General features: G+C 27.3%; 1 protein-coding gene across 4 annotated transcripts in view; it reads right to left on the bottom strand.

Annotated features, from left to right (window-relative positions):
- LOC101238445 (putative uncharacterized protein DDB_G0291608) overlaps positions 1–20,967 on the bottom strand; it is a 47,606-nt gene that overhangs the window by 7,848 nt on the left and 18,791 nt on the right. The window contains exons 2-6 of one of the 4 annotated variants that reach the window (XM_065791651.1): positions 17,004–17,073; positions 16,845–16,876; positions 8,218–8,367; positions 5,026–5,229; positions 2,740–2,775 (exon numbers count right to left, since the gene is read on the bottom strand). In XM_065791651.1, coding sequence (XP_065647723.1) covers positions 2,740–2,775; positions 5,026–5,229; positions 8,218–8,367; positions 16,845–16,876; positions 17,004–17,019 — 438 coding nt within the window. In that variant the 5' untranslated portion in view covers positions 17,020–17,073. Of the gene's footprint in view, positions 1–2,739; positions 2,776–5,025; positions 5,230–8,217; positions 8,368–16,844; positions 16,877–17,003; positions 17,099–20,967 lie in introns of all 4 variants that reach the window. The other 3 variants (XM_065791652.1, XM_065791653.1, XM_065791654.1) reach the window with 3 other exon arrangements.

The following is a 20,967-nucleotide window of genomic DNA, read 5'->3' on the forward strand; positions in this document are numbered from 1 at the left end:
TGGCATGTTTGATTAAAATTAATTAAATAATGTCACTATAATTTATAATAAAATCTAAAACAAATAGATAAAACAGTTAAACTGCATGAAAAACATGAAATAAAAAACAGGATTAAAGAAGAAGTCAACACATTTAATAAAAAACCATAAAATCAATCAACAAGACCTTTGATTTGTATTCAAACTCTTGAGTTAGTATATTTTCTCTATTGACCAGTGTTATTTCCACAAAGTATTTGATTATAATATTAATAAACTAGAAACTTTTAAGAAAAAATGTGGAAAGCTTCAGTATGTCCACAAATTTTTGAGCTCATTAAAAATCATTAATTTTCAAATCAATTAAAGTATGTTAATTAAATTTTCAATGTTTATTCAAAATATAAAAGTAAACAGGAAAATTATTTAATTGGATATATACAATGTTGGATTTAGTGAAGTGTTGAAATATTAGTAAAATTCAATTATAGAAATAAAATTTTGCCTGTTCGCAAATATTTGAATGCTACTGTATGTGTTTTATTTAATTACAGCAATAAATATCTGCACTTTCCACAGTAGAGCAACACAAAGATAAAACTTTTTCAAAGAATCAAAAAGTTCAAAACATATCCTGGTTATATACCTTAAATAAAAAATATTATTTTAGGTTTTAATTTTTTAGAAAGTAAAGATTTTAATTTTAAGTAACATAATAAAATCTGAAAATAAAAATCATTTTGATTTCAAAACTTTTTGGAGTTACATTGAAAAAAAAAAACTCTTAAATTTTATCTAAAATATTTTTTGTTAAGGAGTTATGTTATTCAAATCACTCTTTTTCATTCCTTTGCTCACATAGCAACCACCACTCACATTGTCTGCTAGAAATTCTTAGACTAGACAAATAATTCTTTCAGAACAGTTATGTTATGCACAGGATATTTAACACAAAATCTTTGAAAATTTTTAAGCTGAGTATCTACAAATTTCCCATCAGGAATCCATAACTTCTTGCATACTAAGATTATGAGAAAAGATACCAGCTGTTTTTTTCCAACTAACTCATGCAAATGAGTGTTCTTGTCAATAATAGTGTCATCTTGGGTTTCTTTATTTTAAGTAAGATGCATCCTCTAAATAGGGAAACTTATTAAGTTCCTGAATCATTAAGAATTATTCTTCATTAGTTAAATCTTGATCTGTGAGTGACACAATAAATTTTCATGTATGTCTACAAAGAGAATTTTTCAGACTTTTTGTTTTCTTTCACTATGTTTTAGACTATAGTTATAGTATTGATATTATTAGATGGTGCCTGTGGTATGATGGATGATTTCAGAAAACAAAGTAAAATATTGCTACATAAGGTGCAACTTTGTTGATAAAAAAAGTTTGGTAGTTTATTACCCAGATAGAAAGAACCTAGTTTTCAATCTTAGTCTGTTATGACCTTGGAATAAGTATTCAGGGTAGTGGCCCGTTTCATAGGTATTCTTTAGCTTCTTGTGCAATTTGAAAATTTTCAGACCAATATATTTAAAATTTACAAACAGTTGCTTTTGATGCCTTAATTTTTCCTGTTAGTGTTCACTCATAATGATTTATTTGTCCATCATATATGTGTTAACAACAAAGTCACATAATGTAATTCCCAATAATGTAACCACTAATAAATTGAATTTCTACATTATATGCAGTATTGGATGCAGTCGGCAAAAATAAGAACAAAATATTATCATTTTCAATTTCAGTATCTTTCAGTACATTTTTTATTTGTTTTGCCTGATCTTTGCTTTGTGATGAATTTGCTCGGAAGACTCTAAACATAACATCATTAATATTATCATACTCAGGAACTGTCAAGCTGAAAATTTGTTTATTCCAAGAAATTTGTTTCTTACATTTTAATATCTTTCTACTTCCTCCATTTTTTCAACCTTATGTCTGATGGTCCAACTGCACATATTACTTTCTTGGCAAGGCATTTTTTAATAACTATCTCAAATTTTGTGCCAGGAAGTTAACTTAATTAGCAGATATCCCCCTTTCTGCATTGAGCAAATAAAATTGGATTTTATTTACTTACACCTTAATTGCTTTGAGGATACATAATATTTGATAATATGGCAATATCTTCTTAAAATATTTTTGTTTAAAATTTTTTTTAAATATTTTAAAAAACCATTTGTCAGCAACTGTGATTTGGGAAGCTCTAAAATGGATTAGCTCAGAAAATATAGCGGTTTCTTGGGTTTTTGCCACATTATTAACTTTTTTTTTAACCATTCAAGTTCCTTTTTTTACAGCTTTCTCTTCTGCATTGTTTATTGTTTACTTCCTCATTGTTATTTATTTATATATAAAAAAAAAAACTTTATTGTATTGTTTTTGACTTTTTTTCAACTTTAAGAAATGCAAAAAACCATTGAAAAATGCATAGTCGACTGCTTTTTTCAGTTTTTACACCTAAAACTTTTAAGACTCTTTTAACCCTTGTTTTGGTAAAACTACTTCTTTTTACATATAAAACCAGGATACATTCTTAACTAAAGTGATACTTTGGGATGCCTTATTCCATATTCAAACCTGTATATAACAATATTAAATATCATTACTTAAAAAATATTTTTCAAAGTAATTTTTTTGTTGGGGTAATAGTAAAAAAGCTAACCAATATGACTAAAGAAAGTGAAAATAACATACTGAACTCAGTAGAAAAAAAATTTCAATATTTCTCTATTGTTTAAATCCACTTACGCTTATTTCTGGAGGATGGGTAGCAGGTTGATACAACTAAATAAAAGTATTTCTTATGTTATATAAGAAGTTATTTAAGAAGTAAATAAGTTATAAACTACTGAAAAATTTGAGAAAATTAATTTTAAACATAAAAATTGAATTAAAAAAAAAAATTTAATAATACAAAAGAAATTTTTACTTTTTAATTTGATACTTTTTCTGTATTAATACATATTTATAATATATAACCTTACATATATATAATATATAACCTTAAAGGAGGCAAATATAACTATGAAAAAAAAATTAAAGAGACAAACATAATTGAAACGAAGACAAACATAACTTAAACAAAAATCAACAAAAAAATTACAACAACTGATAAAGTAATTATTAATTCAGAATTTTTTTTTCTCTCTCGATAATTGTGTTAAAGAAACCAAATTAAATATAATTATATTAAAATGCGTCAGCAATTGTCATTACCCAGGAAATCCATTTGGGGATAGGGGGGATCCAGGGAACGATAGTGCCACAATTGGTAGTCACTGGAATCTAAAAATTTCAAATATCTGGTTACAATCTTATTGAGTAAAAACTCAATTTTAAAGTTGCATGAGGCCACATTAAAAAACCTAAAGTATACATAAATTTAGTGTTAAAACATTTTTTGCTATCACTTGTTTCAAGTACATTTTGACATAGCAATTTGTTGACATACCAATTGTCTTTGCATTAAACAAGTTTTGCTACATGATTTTGTCAGTTGCAACTTTAATCCAAGTTTTTCTCAATAATCCAACTAGGAGCAACTTGATTAAGAGTTAATACCAGCTTTTTTTATACCATATTTGGAATGATCTTTTGTTGCTCTGTACATGAACAAGATCATTAGCTGCCAATTTGTGGTTCTTCATTGAAAAAACCTCAAGGTCTTGAAGATGAACTTCGAAAATAATTCAAGGAAATCGTGACTTTTATGCAGAACATTAACTTTAAATAATGAAATAAAAACTTCAAATGTCAAATTAAAAAGCTTAATTATTTAGGCTTAATAAGACTGTGACATCATCCTTCTTTGTTGGAAATAACTATTTCAGTTGCTATATACTCGTTCGAGATAGCACTTGTTATATTCTTTCAAAAGGTAGAATTTGAGCAGTTCTATGGTAAACCCTTTTGAAAAGTACTAAGAACATTTTTGTTTAACTATGTTTTGACTTGCTTCAGATTTTTGGGTGAGTAAGACCGAATATGAAGAATCATGCCTTGGTTAAACAGTAACAAAAGGAATCCTTTATATCAAGATGGATTAAGAAGTCAAAAAGCTTTGGCTGAGTTTGAAACTTTCCCTCTTCAGGCCTCATAATGTTGGAATGACAAATTTCAGTTAGAATTCTTAAATTATGAAAGTTAATTCCTTGACTATGAATTTGTTGAACTTATTCTATTATAAAGCTAGTTAAAAAATGTCTGCTCTTGTGGAGAAACAAAAAGCAAAAAATCAACCTGTTCTCTAATGTTTTTTAATGAACTTTTATATGAAATTTAAATCAGATTTTCTTTGATAGATGGTGTAACCAGATTTTAGGATTTTTATCTCAGTGACTACTAATGATCATTCCCCAAAAAGATTTCTTGGAACCATGATATCAAACATTTTTTTAATAGTGAAAAGTTAATTTAATTCCAGTAAAAATATTGGGGCATATATCAAGAGCTGACTGCAACAACTATCCAAGTTCATATTGGCAAAAAATGAGTCATAACTTATTACATCTTAAGGACATTACTTATATATATATATATATTGCCCTACTAAGCAAAAAAGAAATATCTCCACATTTCAAAATTGTTGGATATTAAGTGTTTTACAAAATTGAAAAGCGCACCTGCCTAAAAATTCTTTTTTCTTAACAGTTTTTGGGATGATAATCAATTATTTACATATTTTGGCTTAAAAAATTTATCTTTTAGACAAAACAAAAAACAAAAAAAACAAAAAATCAATGACTTCATGTACTAAAGCTGTTAGGAAAAAAATACGATTGAATAAATTATGAAGTCTGTAGATTGCAGTGTGTATTATGAAGACTATTTGGCCTTCTACAAAACAGAGAAAGCAAGCTTCAACTAAAGCAAAAAAGTTTTTCTTGGTATGCATTTATTCTTTTGTTTTAATCAAAAAAAATTTAGCTCAAACATCTTTTTTTAAACCATTCTCTTTAACATGAACACAACATGTCTCAGCAGTTTGGGATCCCTTTAATATTTCATTAAAAATAAAAAATAAAAAGTTTTTACCGTGGGCTTACTAGTATCTTCTCGAAGCCGTATTGAACGCCTGCAAGACTTTAAATATGTGCGAATCCGTTTCCGTGCACGATCTTCAAATTCTGGAAACTGTCGTTGACAAGACATGATTATTGCATTTATTTTTTCTTTGGGTTGCTTAGAGATTGGTACAAGTCTATCAAGATTTTCATCAATAAATAAGCGCACAAACATCTAAAATAATATCAAAGACAAAAATTAAAAATTAAAAATAAGTTTCATTTCATTAGTAACTGTGAAGAAATAATTTAAATATAAACAAAGATGCAATATCTAGAACTTATAATGGGGAAAACAAAAAGCATTAGACAGGCCATTGAGAATGAGAAACTACTAAATAATGATAAAATAATAATTATATTTCAATAACCCTTTATAACTTTCAAAAGACAACAAGCAACATATTATTTTGAGGGTCTTTTACTGCATGTAAAATACAAAATTGGTTCAAAAAAAATTAAAATTAAAAGATTTCTATAGAAACCAGAGTCAAAAAGCTCACCATTAAATTAAACTTTTAATTTTTAACATTGATTGATAAGTTGTTTAACTAATTATGTACATTCTAATTAATTAGGGTAAAACATAAAACAGTGATGACAAACTATTTTTCTTTCATATCTATTCATTAAATAAATACATCATCATACTAAATAAACGTTAAAATGATGTTGTAAGATTGTGCTGCTTGCTTCGCAAACAATATGAAGTTGTATAACTAGCCAGCCAAATCCAGGTCAACATTTGACAATGCTAAAGTAAAAACTGACCAACTATTGCCTAATTTTGAGGCTTTTTTTAGTCTGATTGTCGACCTAAATCTCTAAAAGTGTCTGCATACAAAAATTTATATAAAATATAGTTCAATGAGAGATTGATATATATTGGTGCTGCACCTCTTCATCAATATATTATAAATATTTTTATTCTTCATGGACTAAACTTGTTATAAATATTATTGATTTCTGAATAAACCAACAAATTTTATAGTTACAGATATATTATATTTCAATAAGATTTCAAAATTTTTAATTTTTAATTCAGAAAAATTTTGAATTCAAAAACAATACTAACAAGCAAAACACTGTCAAGCAAATGATTTTGACAAAATTAATTTAATTTGGTGTAAAACATGCAGCTAGTATGCAGAGCTCCTAAAAAGTTATCACAATAAAAACAAAGGCTGTGCAACATTAGCAAAAGAAATGCTTGTAGGCAGAACATTAGTCAAACAAAAAAGAATAACTTTTTAGACCATATTTTATGTTTTCTTACGCATGTGGCAGATGTCTTAAGGTTGAGCATAGTAAAAACTCCTAATATAATAAATTGTGATAAAGAAAGTGCTACCAATTCCTCTAACACTGGTTATTTGGTATTTGGACCAACTTGGTTGGTCCAAACTATTTACCAATTTTTTAAAACAATATTCTGTTAATAAAACTTTTGTTTACTGCTCATAAACTAGCTTTGCATTTTTAAACCATGTTTTTCTATGATCAATCTAAAAAACTAACAAAAATGTAATCAATCAACTATGAAAAAACTGTGTTAAAAAAAACTCTGAAACTAAAAAAAAAATCATTAATTCAGAAATTTGCTATTTTTATAATATTGATTTGCCTCAAGGCCTCACTTAATCTGACAATGATTTTAGAAGAAGTTATTAATTAAACCCTTTAGTAACAGTTTGAAAAAAATCTTTAATTTGAAACTATACATTAACAATTGCTAAACTAAACAAAAACAAAATTCTTTGAAGGCAACATAAATATAAACAGTAGCTTGAAATTAAATTAAATTTAAAGCAAAACCTAAAGAAAACATCTTTTGTTCTTAAACTTAGATCAAGAATTTTCAAGTAATAATGAAGTAATCTGAAAATCTGTTTTTTTTAATCAAAAATACAGTTTTAATTAAAATTTAGTTATTTTAAATTGTTAAATAGGTTACATTGTTTTTTACAACTATTTATTACAACAATTATTTATAATTACTTTTTTTAAATAATATATAAACAATATCACAAATTTTGGTATTGATAAAATGCATATCACTTTATAACACGGCTTGAGCTATATACCATGAACTTCAGTTGCTTCATTAATGTTCAATTATTCTTTACCGTTGAACGAACTTTGTGCTTCATAACAAATCATAGCAAATCAAAGTAAAATTTTGCTGACCTGTCATTGGCTAAGTACAGCACATTTGTACTAACCTGAAAACCTTTAGATTTTGCTGGCTATAATGTAATAACTTTATTACTTAAATTTTTAACAAAATGACTACTTGTTTGATTAGATGAATAAATAACTCCAAAAGAGATTTGTCCTAATATATAGTAAAATTTATTATTTTATTGCAGCAAATTTTTTTCTCGAAATTTTATATGCACCGTGTAAGATTTAAAATTTCAACGCTTTGAGAAATAGTCTTAACGCTTTGAGAAATTTTAACTAATTGTTCAAATTTTTTTTTTGCTGAAAACGTAAACATTCAGTGCCTCGTTTCACAATCTTCAAAATGAAGATATTAAAACATTTTTTTTAATAGAGGCTAAAAGTGGTTGTGGCAGCTCTGCAAGCAGGTTTAGCAATAGCGGACATTATAAAACAGTTTTCTGTGTCAAGATCCACAAACTTTAACATAAAAAAATGATTGAAAGAGCTAGGTCATGTTAAAATAGAGCTAAGATCTGAAAGAAAACCAACAATTACAGTTAAAAAACTGATCAATAACATCAAGTTCACACAAAGAGGAACCCAATCAGTTTTTTTAGAAAAAGAGTTTGTAATGGGTGCAAAAATACTAAAACTGGGTCTAAACAAACTTCCCAAACTTATTGTCTGGGAAGTTTGTTTAGACCCAGTTTTATCAGATATTGTCTATGTTTAAGATAGAGCTCCATGTCACACAGCAAATGCAGTGCAAGCAAAGGTTTGTAAATGTCAAAATAATGATGTTCTAAAGGAACCTGTTGTCAAGGCATAGAATGAAAACTTAGACATATTTTCACACACAATGTATATTTTATAATTAGCCTAAAATTTTAAATTTCGCACAGTATGTCTGCAACAACAAATATATATTCAAATTCAATAAACAAATAAACCTGCAGTTTAATTTTTATACGTCATACTGCTTACAAACAAAACTTACATTGAATGCTTTTAGACGTTCAGCACTAACAGGTTTCTGAGGTTCATTTTTCTTTGCTAAAGATTCTACCTCGTCATCATCATCCTCATCATTGTCATCAAGATGATCTTCAGGCGATTTATAGTTGGTTTCTGTAGAAGGGTATTGGATCTAAAAGAGTTGTGAAAAAGAATTCGAATAAATTTTTAAAAATTATTTTAAAAATTTATTATTATAAACAAATATTTAAAAACTGTAAAAACCGTTTTTAAATATTTAATCATTACTGTAATCTAACAAATAAAATAAAATTTATGCCTACTTTTCGTACATTATTTTTAGACTTTTTTTCATCCTTCAACTTTTCTACTTAAGCACACTTTTATCATTAAATTAAAAAAAAATTTATCCAATCAATAGTTTTGTGTTAATAACTACGATCAACTTAATACTTTACATTTTAGTCATAAAAAGAAACAAGTCAGAAACAAAATATTAATGCAAAAAAAAATCTAATCTATCATTTCCTTTTTTAAATCCCATTTTTCTGTTTCTCACAGCGGTAATTTTAATTTGTGTATATTGCAATTTGGCTTGATGGGCAGCTGATGGTAATTAATTTATATGTAACCAATTTCAGCAACATCTTTTCAAAACAAAGTTAAGAAGTCATAAGAAATTCCACAATAAAGTTAACAAGTCATAAAAGATTCCACAATAAATAGATAAAACTTAAGTACAGTAGTACTTAAGTTACTACTGTTGACATGACATATTATTTATAGCTTTTACCAAAAATTCTGAGTTGTAATATCGTGTTTTTACCACTACTAATAAGGAGTTCCAATATCTAACATGCTAATCTCTTTGATTCTTATCTAACATGTTTGTTTGATAGCCTATAAGAATTAAAGTTAAACTTGATTTAAATTTATGGGAAATAAAGTTAAACTTGGTTTAAATTTATTTTCCATAGGCTGACTGAACTTTTATATATTATATTCAGGACAAACAAATTAGTAGATTTCAAAAGTATTATAGAAAAAACTTTCTAGGAGAATTTAGAAAACGCTAAATTAGACTCTAAATTAGACTCTAAAATATTTCATGATTTTTTAAGATTATTGGCTGCCCTATAAAAATCCTACATCAAAAAATTTTTTAAATCCCACAAATTTCCACCTCATAAAGTTGAAATTATCCAGCAAAAAATTCAAAATTTATATACCAAAAATCAGTTTAAGTTCGGTCACTTAAGCTTTGAACATTCATATTTCAGACTTTAATAAACTTAAAAAAAAATTTTTCTGAACTATACAGAAAACTATATCTTGTTAATTTATATTGTAAATACAGCACTAACTCATTAATTTAAACGCTAAGACAATTTTATTTTTCGAAAATTTATTTTTTAAAAACAGTGACATTTTTGACTCTATGCAATTCAAAAAATTAATTATTGAATACATAAACTTTAACTTATGTCTTTATTGTAAAAATAACCAAACTTTCATTCCAATCAACACATTGCAATATTACAAATTTAACGTTGTAATAACACATCACACTTTCAGAAATTTAACATCCAAATAACACATTGCAATAAAATATCGCAATATCACAAACTTAACATCAAAAACTATTAAAACTAGATTTTGTTATTTTATAATAAAATCATGAAACAAAATTGTTTAATTTAATTATTAAATATATTTTTTTGAATTAACAACTTAGATAAAAAAAAATTTATCATAAAATAAAAATCAAAAATTATTTTTAGCAAACAAATTTTTTTAGATAACTCCTGTTAAATTTTATCATTATTTTCAAAGTTCGCTTATCTGAAAGTTTGTTAGAATTTGAAAGAACGTTATTACATGGAGGGTTTTGAAATTTTTATTTGCAAACAAATGATTTCAGCTTCGTGCAATTAATAATGTAATTGGTTCACATTCATTTTTCCCAATCAGTGCTTTGCAACATTCCTGCTAATTGTTGTTTTTTATCATTTATGATTTTGAAGAAAAACAGTACTTAATATTTGAAAATCAAAACAAAATTTTTTCAAATATAGTAGTAAATGTAGTCAACTTAATGACTCTTTATAATACCAGTGTTAAATGTGATCATTTTATGCAATACTTTCCTTCTTTTAGATTTAAATAGTATGTATAATTTCAAAACTCTTGTTTTGCAAACAAATTATTTCAAATAAACAATATCATTTTTTTTAATGATTCTTATATAAAGTATCAACAAATATTAATGGAGAAATAAAAGTTTGAAAAAATAATATGTAATATGCTTGCATTTTTGTTACTCTTAAATGATTCAAGTTACATGGCAACCGAATTGAGGTGATTTTACGGTAAGTAAAAAATGGAAAATAGGAGATAAATCCAAAAATAAATTATAATATGAGCTTATCATGACAGATTGAAAATAATAATAATAATAATAATATTAATAAATATACAAATAAATAGTTAATAAAACATTACATTATATTATAGACAAAATATTATTATATAATTAAAAATTGAAAAAATTAATTTAAAAACTGTATAAAAAATAAAGTAAGCAAAAAGAACAAATTGCTTTAAGTGAGAAAATATAACATCTATGAATTTAAATCAAACATTTGAATTAAACTTTTTTTGTTTCGATGTCAAATTTTCATGAAGATCAATATTGTAGATAAAAAACAATACAGGAGCAAATATAGAACATTGTGGTACCTTTAAAGTTAGTTAAAATAAAGAAGAGTGTAGGCTTAAAATAAAGAGGAATGTATCAAGAATAACTTTAATACTACAGTTAGAAATAAATTAATTAATCTCAAAACCTTTATATAAAGAAATTGATTTTTACAACTAAAGTAATTAGAACTTGTAATTGATATCACAAGAGGCTTTTGACGGGTACCCAGGCACCTGGGTACTAGTGCTGTAATTGATATCACAAGATAAGGCTTTTGACATTGGTTAATGCCCTGGTAATATTATTAAATGACGGGTAACTGTCGCTTTATAAGTTTAAAATTGATTTCATTCATTTTTATACTTTAAAACCATTAATCATAATATATGGTATATGATAGATGAAACCTAAAGATGTTGTTTTAATAATAAATTTTAATAGTTACGATTTCACTAACAGAGTTTCTAAAAACATTCAAACATTCAGAAAGTTATTTGAGTTTCTGATTGCCAACTTAATATTTCTCAATGAATATTATTATTATTCCTGTGTACAATGTTTTCTTTTACGTAAAACACTAAAATCTTTTAAAACCTGAAAAATCAAAGATATAATTACGCTATTTTAGAGTTCTCACGCAAGAACATGTGATCACCTACAACTTCAGTGTCATTAGTAAGCGACCGAGGTTGATATTTGACCGAGGCCGGGGCTTGGTTTTATAAAATATAGCCAGGACTAGAGCAGGGTTTGTGGACTGCATAAACATTTATACATCCTAAAATATATTTCTTTTATTCAAGATCAACATGATCATCATAATCATCATTACTATCATCATCAGGATTATGATCATTATCTGATCATCTTCTCTTTCGGCAAATACTATATCATATAAATACTAAAGTTTATTTAAATATGTAAGGATATTGTATGCCAGCATCTAAATAAATAGCAAACCTATATGTTTACATCCATAATATGTATGTATAAAGCGCATCTTGGAAAGCTTTTATTCCTTCTCTTCAATTTTAAGTCAAGCCTCATTCTACTTTGCATTTTTCACCATCTTGAGCAGTTGCTTTATTAAACTTTAATCATTTCTTCATCTTTTTTACAAGGTGAAAAAACATCTCTCTTAAGAACAAATGTCCTCTTCTTATTCCAAGAAGCCAATGTAAAAAAGTCCTTTCTGATGTTAAGCTCTGTTATTCTCAGTCTACTAAATCTTGTATCTTATCTCAGATGTTAAGTTCTAGAGACTTTTAGTAAGTCTTCAACAGTGTCATTAACTAAAGTAAGTCTAACATTTAATCTCTAATTCATGGGTCTGATTTTTTTACTTCTCTCCAGAATAAAATAGAATTATTTGCAAAGAAATCTTACTCTAATTTAACTCTTAAATCTAATGGCTATACTCTTCCTACCAGTTAAACAGATTAACTCATTGTTAAACATCCAAATCACCCTGGCTTCCAATGCAAAAGCTAATTCTCAATTTAAAACTTTTACAGTTTGTGCTCCAGACAATATTTCCATCATAGTCAACCTCTAGATAACACTTAGATCTCTCTAACTACCTATATTTATATAAATATTAGAAATAGTAGTACGCATAATAATTTAATCATGTCATAGGATATTTGAAGAATAATATAATCATGTCAGGATATTTGAAGAAACGTGATAATTTAATCATGTCATAAGATATTTGAAGAAACATAATAATTTAATCAAGTATAATTTAATCATGTCAAAGGATAATTTAATCATGTCATAGGATATTTGAAGAAACGTGAATATTCTCTTAAAAAGTTTGTCTTGTGTGGGCGCAGAGCGTTTAAAAAATGTCAGTTTTACTAAAAAATCTAGAAAAATTAGTATAACAAACTTATTGTTATTTTCAATGTACATAAAGCAACTAATATAAAATAAGGTGAATCATAAAACATGGTCATCAAAATTTGTGGGTATTAAAAACCATAAAAATTGGCCAATAACAGGAAATGGTTTTTTTCTGATAGATTTTTTTTAATGATTTTTTATGTTATAAAGTCTGTCCTGTAGCTAATTTGTAGGATAATTACTTAGATAATAGTTTCCAAACGAATTACATTTTAAACGTGTTCTATCTATTTATAATCAATTTGTCATCCTAAATATTGTAAAATAAAAAAAAAAGGATTTCCTTGAAATGATGTAATTAACAAATTTATAACATATATATAAAGATAGTCTTTACCTACTACAAAAAGTTACTAATATTTTTAAATGAACATAATATCAATTGAAATGCAATAAAGTCTACTTGAGCTCAAACAGTATTAAAATGCCCCAAATTGCATGAACTATTGGGTAAAGGAATCAAACTTTGTTTATTAGAGTTGCTTATGCTGAGAGATTTTACAATATGGAATTTTATTGCATGAAAGATCAGTTACACATTTGAGTACAAGACGTATGTGTATACAAATATTTATTAAAATAAAAAGTACTTGGATATCAGCAATTTCTACAATCCTGTTGGCCTCAGAAAAATATTCAGTTGATAAACTTTATCAACTGCATATTTTCTTAACTTAACTCATTAAATGGAACATTGTAAAAGACATTGGAAAATTGAGAACTAAGAAACAAAGAAATATGTATAAGGACAGAGTTGATAAGTTATTTGACTTAAAATGTAAGTTTAAAAACTTATGTTGTAATGAAAATGGATGCAATGGTTGTTTTTTGGATAGAAAAGAAAGAGTAGAAACTGCCATTAGTGCAGATTCAACAAATTTAAACACTGGTTGGAAAAGAGGTGTTATCTACTACCTTGAACATAAATTTGATAAAAAATTAATATAGATAATTTGTGCTCTTCATACAAAAGAACTACCTCTCTGACTTCTTATGATTCAGCTTGACTGAAAAACTACATCGAAAAAAAATTTTCTGGTTCCATTGGAAAACTTATAGGTAAGGTTATTTTCTGGTTCTATTGGAAAACTTATAGGTAAGGTAACCAACCACCATCTTACTTCAAAGTGAATGATAGCATAATAAAAATTGAAAATTCCATTTTTATTATGCTATTTCCAATTGAAATTCCACGAATTTCCAAAAGGCAATGATTGAAATTAATTTTGAAGTTGTAAAATCGCTTCAGATGATCAAAAGTATCTTTATGAAATTACCCATACAATTACCACTGGAGTTTTTTTCAGACAATCTTAAAGGAAAATAAATTGGGCCACATTTGCATGCAAGATGGTTGAATTTTGCAAATAGAATGTTTACTTTGGTGCTCAGATAACATACCTTTAGATGAAGAAAAATATAACCTTAAACTTCTGGTGGAGTTGATTGTTGGAGATGATGTACCACTTTGGTTTGAAATCAAAGTAAGGTGGAAGTGGACTGAAGGGCCTAACTATATACTCAAGCAATCAAAACTTTTCTGTCATCAATGAGTTAAAGACATTGTAATCCTTATGTATTATTTTCATGGAACACAGTGCTGGCAACAATGATAGCCCGCCTTACGAAATTTTAATTTTAGCAGCCAATAAGCAATATCAGACACTTAAAATTTTATCCAATTATCTTCTTTGTATATCTGATTGGCTGTAAAAAGCCAAGTTTCTGAAATATTTTCGTTTTTTGTTTATTTGCAAAAATCTGATTCTGACGCAGGAAATAAAATAGCCCACATACTTGAAAAGGTACAAACGGTAATAAAATCAGGAGTTTATAGTTATATATTTACATTTTACTAATTAAACAATAATTATAAATATCTTTAGGCAACTTTTTAATTTAAATTACAATGGGACAAGTTAACAGTGTGACTGAAATTGAAAAATCTCAAATAATTTCATTCAACAAAGCATCATGGAGCATGTCGAAGATTTCCAAAGAAATAAAGAGATCAAAAAAGGTTATTTCTAATTTTTTGAAGGAGGGTTATAGAGCAAATAAGTCAACAGGAAAGTTTTCAATTTTGATTCCAAATGCACAACAATTGCTTATTCGACGAGCTTTAAAAGGACAATCAAGTTCCAGTCAGCTTCAACATGACCTAAATCTTGAAGTTGGACCCTGACAGATCCATCAAATCCTTCAGAATTGTGAAGACATGAAGTACTGCAAGTGTATGGCCTCACCAATGCTTACTCAGACTAATAACAGAACTGTCATGAGTGGGCAAAACAGCATATAACCTAGGACTATTCCAAGTAGGGCAAAGTCATCTTTTTTGACGAAAAAAAATTAACTTGGACAGCCCAGATGGACTACATTATTATTGGCACATTTTAATGCAAGAAAAGCAGTTTTTTTACAAGTGTCAATCTGACGGTGGATCCATCAAGGTTTAGGGGGGTTTTAGCGCAAAAGGAAAATCAGAATTAGCCATATTGGAGGGAAATCAAGATTCAAAAAAGTACATTGATACTCTTTCTGAGTATTTACTACCCTTAGTTCATTCGAAGTACAATGTTGACTTCCTTTTTCAGCAGGATAAAGCAAGCATTCATTCCTCATTAATGACAAGAGTGGCTTGAAGAAATGAATATTGAAGTAATCAACTGGCCATCCACATCCCCTTGACTTGAATCCCATTGAAAACTTGTGGGGGATCATTGTTTGAAAGATTTAAGCCTCTTAGAAGCAATTTGGATCAAGAAACGAGCTGACTGTTGCAGTTATAAAAGCTTGGAGCAAAATTTATAACAATCCACTTGAACATCTGGTTTCTATTTCTACAATTGAAAGGTGCTAAGACTAAATATTAGAAAACAAATATAATTCATTTTAAAAAATATAAGTCAATCTTTTAGCCTTTAGTTCCACCCTAAATAGCCTTTTCACATGGAATATTTTTAAAACTATATATAAAAAAAAAACTGAAATTTTATGTACTTTCCTAAATATAGCCCATTATTCATGGATAAAATTTTACACGCCTGCAATTGCTTATTGGCTTCTAAAACCAAAATAATATAGGGTGGGCTATTATTAATGCCAGCACTGTAATGAAAACGTTATTCAAACATTGTTATGTAGTCTATAAAAAACAGAAAGGCAATTTGCAGTTAAAACAATTAAAATTAAAAGAAGATTCAGAATATCATTTACATAATGAAAATGCTGATTCACTTTATCAGCGCTTGAAATAATTATTTGAAGGTTGCCGATCAACACTGATCGTCAGAAATGATAAAAAATGAAAAGATGAAAATCAAATAATTTTCCAGATAATAAAATTTTTGCACTTTTTTTTATTGTAACCTAAAGATTGTTATGGTCTTAAAACTGTTTAATTCAGCAACCATAAACATTTTTAAATTTTAATGCTAATTTAACTTGAAGATTCTTTTTTAAATATTAAAATTCTTTTTATGATATAATTCGATTTGCAAAAGGCAATTAAATTTGATTGACATCTTTAATTTTGGGAGTTCAAAGCATCAGTTTTTCCAAAAGTCAACGGACATTATTTGGAGTGCTGCTTTTTAATCTAATTAATTGCATTTTGGATGTACACAAACCTTTACTTACATGTTTATTGTTAAAGGATGAACTTTTGAAATACAATGATACTCCGATGAATGTACTTTGTTTACCTTTTTATGGGCAAAACATTTACAAATTGTGTTTATAAACATATTTATTGTGTTAAATAATATCAACATATTTGTTTTTTTGTAAGAGAGTTAACTTTTCAGTGTCTACTATTGTACATGATATAAAAAAAAAAAAGGATTGCAAATTAAATAAATTTTTCTATTATATTTAAAATGTGATAATTCTACTTTGTTTAAAAAACTCAAAAATAAAGTAACATGTCAAATAATGTCTAAAATCTTTATTTAGATTTGATTTAACTTATCATATCTAACTTAACTCACAAACCCAACTTTTAAACCCAACTCCCCCAGCATAACAAAACTTCAACTTACTTGAGAACTATCATCTGTACTCTGGAAAATAACTATAAAGAATATAGACATATGATAAACAGCATATATATATATATAGCATAATTTTATCATATTAAAATTTAATGCACTGATGTCACTGTAACAATGCTTTCATATAAATTGATCAAGGTATGTTACCATCATGTTGAGACATATCAGCAAACTAAATGTTTGTTTGAAATGAAACTTGCATCTACCACAATGTAACCTAAACAAATAAAATGACAAAATAGCTGATTATTAATATAGGCTTCAATTTCATAATTAAACAACGAAGTATAGATAAATTATTTTACTGTTCCAAATATTACAGAGATAAGTTTAAATGTATATATTTTAAACATTTTTTAGAAATCGTTTTAGAAAAAGTTTTTGAAGACAAGATTCTTTTTACTTTTAAAAATTTTCTTCAATAAATGACAACAAGAAACTACCTTTAGGAATTGTCAACAACTTCAGTCTTAACACAACAGGCAATTGCCAGATGCATCAGGTTTATATGTCAGAGAAATATGACATCGCTAGCTTAGATACTAGACAAATTTAAGACACCCAACTCCCTATATTACTGTTTACTAAAAATTAATTGGTCTGATCCTGGGTTTACTAAAAGAGTTCAACCCTAGTGGAACAAAGCCATTGTAATAAAAGTCCGTTTAAATAAAATAACTAAAATAGTTTTCCAGAAATATTAAAAATGATAGAAAATGCTTTATACAAAACCAGAAAATATATTGGTTGATTTCCATGTAACTGGTTTATTTCCTTTTAATAAAAATATATTGGTCTGATTCCTAACTGGTAATTAATAGCTGGTTTAATATAAAATTAAAATTATTTTAAGAAATCCAACGCAACCAACTTCTACTCCATTTACTACTTATATTTCACTTTCACTCAAGAAAGAAAAAACGTGGTCTGGTCCTGGGCTTATTAAAACAGTTCAAACCAAGTGGCAAAAAGCGATTGTTATTTTTAATAAAAGTAAGATTAAAAAGAATGTTAAAAAATAGATCTACTTCAGGCCAATTAGTTCAACTTTGAACATCACAAAGAAAAACTAAAATTAAGTTTAGTGAAGTTTCAAAAAAAAAATAAAAAAAGATCAACAGAGTTCAATGAAAAATATTACAAATAAATATTAAAAGAATAGAAAGATATTTATTATATTAAAATGCTCCTCAAATGTTAAACCTTTACTCCTCACACTACAATTGTTCTGAAAAAAAATGATTGAAAATTAGAAATGTTAAAACAATTTATTTGATATAATATGTAAATAGAATAAATTCTGCTAACAAATCATTATTTTGTATTGTTTTAATTATCTATATAATATATGAATTGTTATTGCAGACTGTGCAAAGAAAAAATTTAATTAATAATCATGGATATGTTGAAGAAAAATGGAACAATTTTAGTTCATAATGTGGATGTTTAGTTTAATTAACTAGTCATTCATGCATATGGCATGAATGACTAGTTAATTAAAAAGCAAATATAATAATAAAAGTGGTAGAGGAAATGGTAGAGATGGGTGCCTTAAAGATAGAAAAGGTTTATTCAATGGAATAAAGTTTAAGTGAATTTTTAAACTAGATTATTTACACATGGAAGAAGATCTAGCAATACTTCTGAGATGACAATGGGGCAGTTAAGATTTCCTCGCATTATGAGCTTTGAAAATGAATCAACTTAATGGTATTGTCAGAGACCAGATTTGAAGCCTTCAGCATACTTCAGTCAAAACATTGTTATAATAATGGAAAAAAACATTTTGACAAACTAAATTAGCAACGACAACGACAACAACAAAAATATATTAATTTTTAAAGCAGTAAAGTAAAAATATATTAATTTTTAAAGCAGTCAGCACACTAAGTCAAAACATTGCTATAATAATGGAAAAAAACATTTAGACAAACTAAATTAGCAACGACAACGACAACAACAAAAATATATTAATTTTTATAATTATTTACATTAAATAAAAATAATTTACATATATTACAATAATATTAATAAATAACAAAAAAGTAAAAAAAAATTATTACATAATAATGATTACAATGGTTATAGTTATAAAGATATTTAACAATATTTTTAATTTTAAATATCTAAGCTTTTATTTTGTTTGTAATTCACATCCCTAAGGACGAGAGGTTTACTACATTTGAGTTGGTTACAACTCTCTCTTATCTCATTAACTCTGAAACATGAACCTTGTTGAACAAGGTTGCTTAGCAGAGAAACAAGCGATAAAAATAGCGATGATTATAATAATAATAATATAACTGTAGTAATAACAAAAAAAAAGAATAAGAGAATATTTTAATAATAATATTTTTAAGAAGTTAGCATAAACTTTTTGAAATTTAATTTTGTTCAAGATAAAGAATGATTGAGAAAGGGAAGATAAAAGTGCCTAAATATCTAGCTTTTTTCTTTATAGAGTTTTAAACAAACAAAACAAAAATTAGTACACTTAACTAGTGCCAGAAAGGTTGGAATTTTAGGTTTTTTTTAAGACTAATGTGTCTGAATTAGGAGGCTGAAAGTTTATTATTCTAATAGAATGATATAAACAGCAAAAGTTTGTTAATGTGGTAGTTACTAGGGCTTTTGATGGGTTGGGCATCAATGGACCCAGATCCAAATTCGATTGGTATATATGAATCTGGGTTTGAGTCAGGTAGCAATGGACCCTAATTCAACCTAAAAAGATCCATACCTAACTTACTTTACAGGTCTGGTCATGATAAAAAAAGAGCAAAAATAGTGTGTAGCATTATTTGGAGTGGACTATTGATTGCATGAGTTAAAATGGCCGCAAACGCTTTATAAATGGCTCGCTTTATAAGCGAGAAGTTCCTAGATCGATCCCCACCACGCCCCTGGTAGTACTGCGCTCAACTTGTTTCTTGACGCAGCGACCTTGTTCGTCAAGGTTCGTGTTTCGGAGTTATAGAGTTGAGAGAGGGTTATAACCACTATTAAGTAGCCTCCTCATCTGTAGTGGCCTTCTCTGCCTTGGGGAGGTGAATAACAAACAAACAAACAAACAAACAAACAAAAAAAAACAGTATAGGTGTAGTTAAAGCAATTTTTCTCTTTAAAACTAAAGCAGTTAGTCATAAAAAAATACAATAATGAGTAAGTATCAAAATGAAAATCAGGTCTGGGTATAACAGGTCTGGATATTATAAGAATTGTATCCAACCCATCAATTCTAACGAGTCTAGCAGGTTTAATATTAACAAAACCCATATTAACAAAACCCAGACCAAAGAACAGTTTAAACAGGTTGGGTTGGGTCTGGGTCTAGACTTACCTATTAACAGCCCTAGTAGTAGTAGTAGTAGTAGTAGTAGTAGTAGTAGTAGTAGTAGTAGTAGTAGTAGTAGTAGTAGTAGTAGTAGTAGAGTAGTAGTAGTAGTAGTAGTTGTTGTTGTAATAGTAGTAGTAGTAGTAGTAGTAGTAGTAGTAGTAGTAGTAGTAGTAGTAGTAGTTTTTGTGAGCCCTTACTCTGCATTTTATGAGCCCTGACGCTACGTAAAAAGCCCTCATGCTGCTTTGCGCGCCCTTATGCTACCATTTGAGCCCTTACGCTGCAATTTGAGCCCGTTTGTTGGCAGCATAAGGGCTCCGTGAGCCCTAATGTCACGGGCTAATTTTGTGAAAGTAATCGAGGTTATTTTGTGAATTAGAACTATAACATTTAATTGATTTTTTTATCGTACGAGTATTACTTAGGGAACAATATTGGTATAAAAAATGCAAGCAATACTCGTATGACAAAAAACATACATTAATGTATATTTTTTTACTCGTATGATAAAATCAAACCATACTCGTACGATAAAAAATTCTGGCATACTTATTAAATGTTATGGTATAAAAGCCATGAATAATTATAAATGATGTTTTACATTAATCAAATTACAGTGTGTTATGTCAAATTATTTATGGTTTTAATTCCTAACCGAAGTAATTCTTTTTGCTGTTTTATAATCAAATCTAACGTTCAAACATCTAATTATTAGTTTAGTCGTTTGATATATTAAATATTTGTAAATGTTTTAAAATTATTTAAAGTTACTTC

The sequence above is a fragment of the Hydra vulgaris genome, chromosome 02 (assembly GCF_038396675.1).
Source record: "Hydra vulgaris chromosome 02, alternate assembly HydraT2T_AEP".
NCBI classification, from domain to species: Eukaryota; Metazoa; Cnidaria; class Hydrozoa; order Anthoathecata; family Hydridae; genus Hydra; species Hydra vulgaris.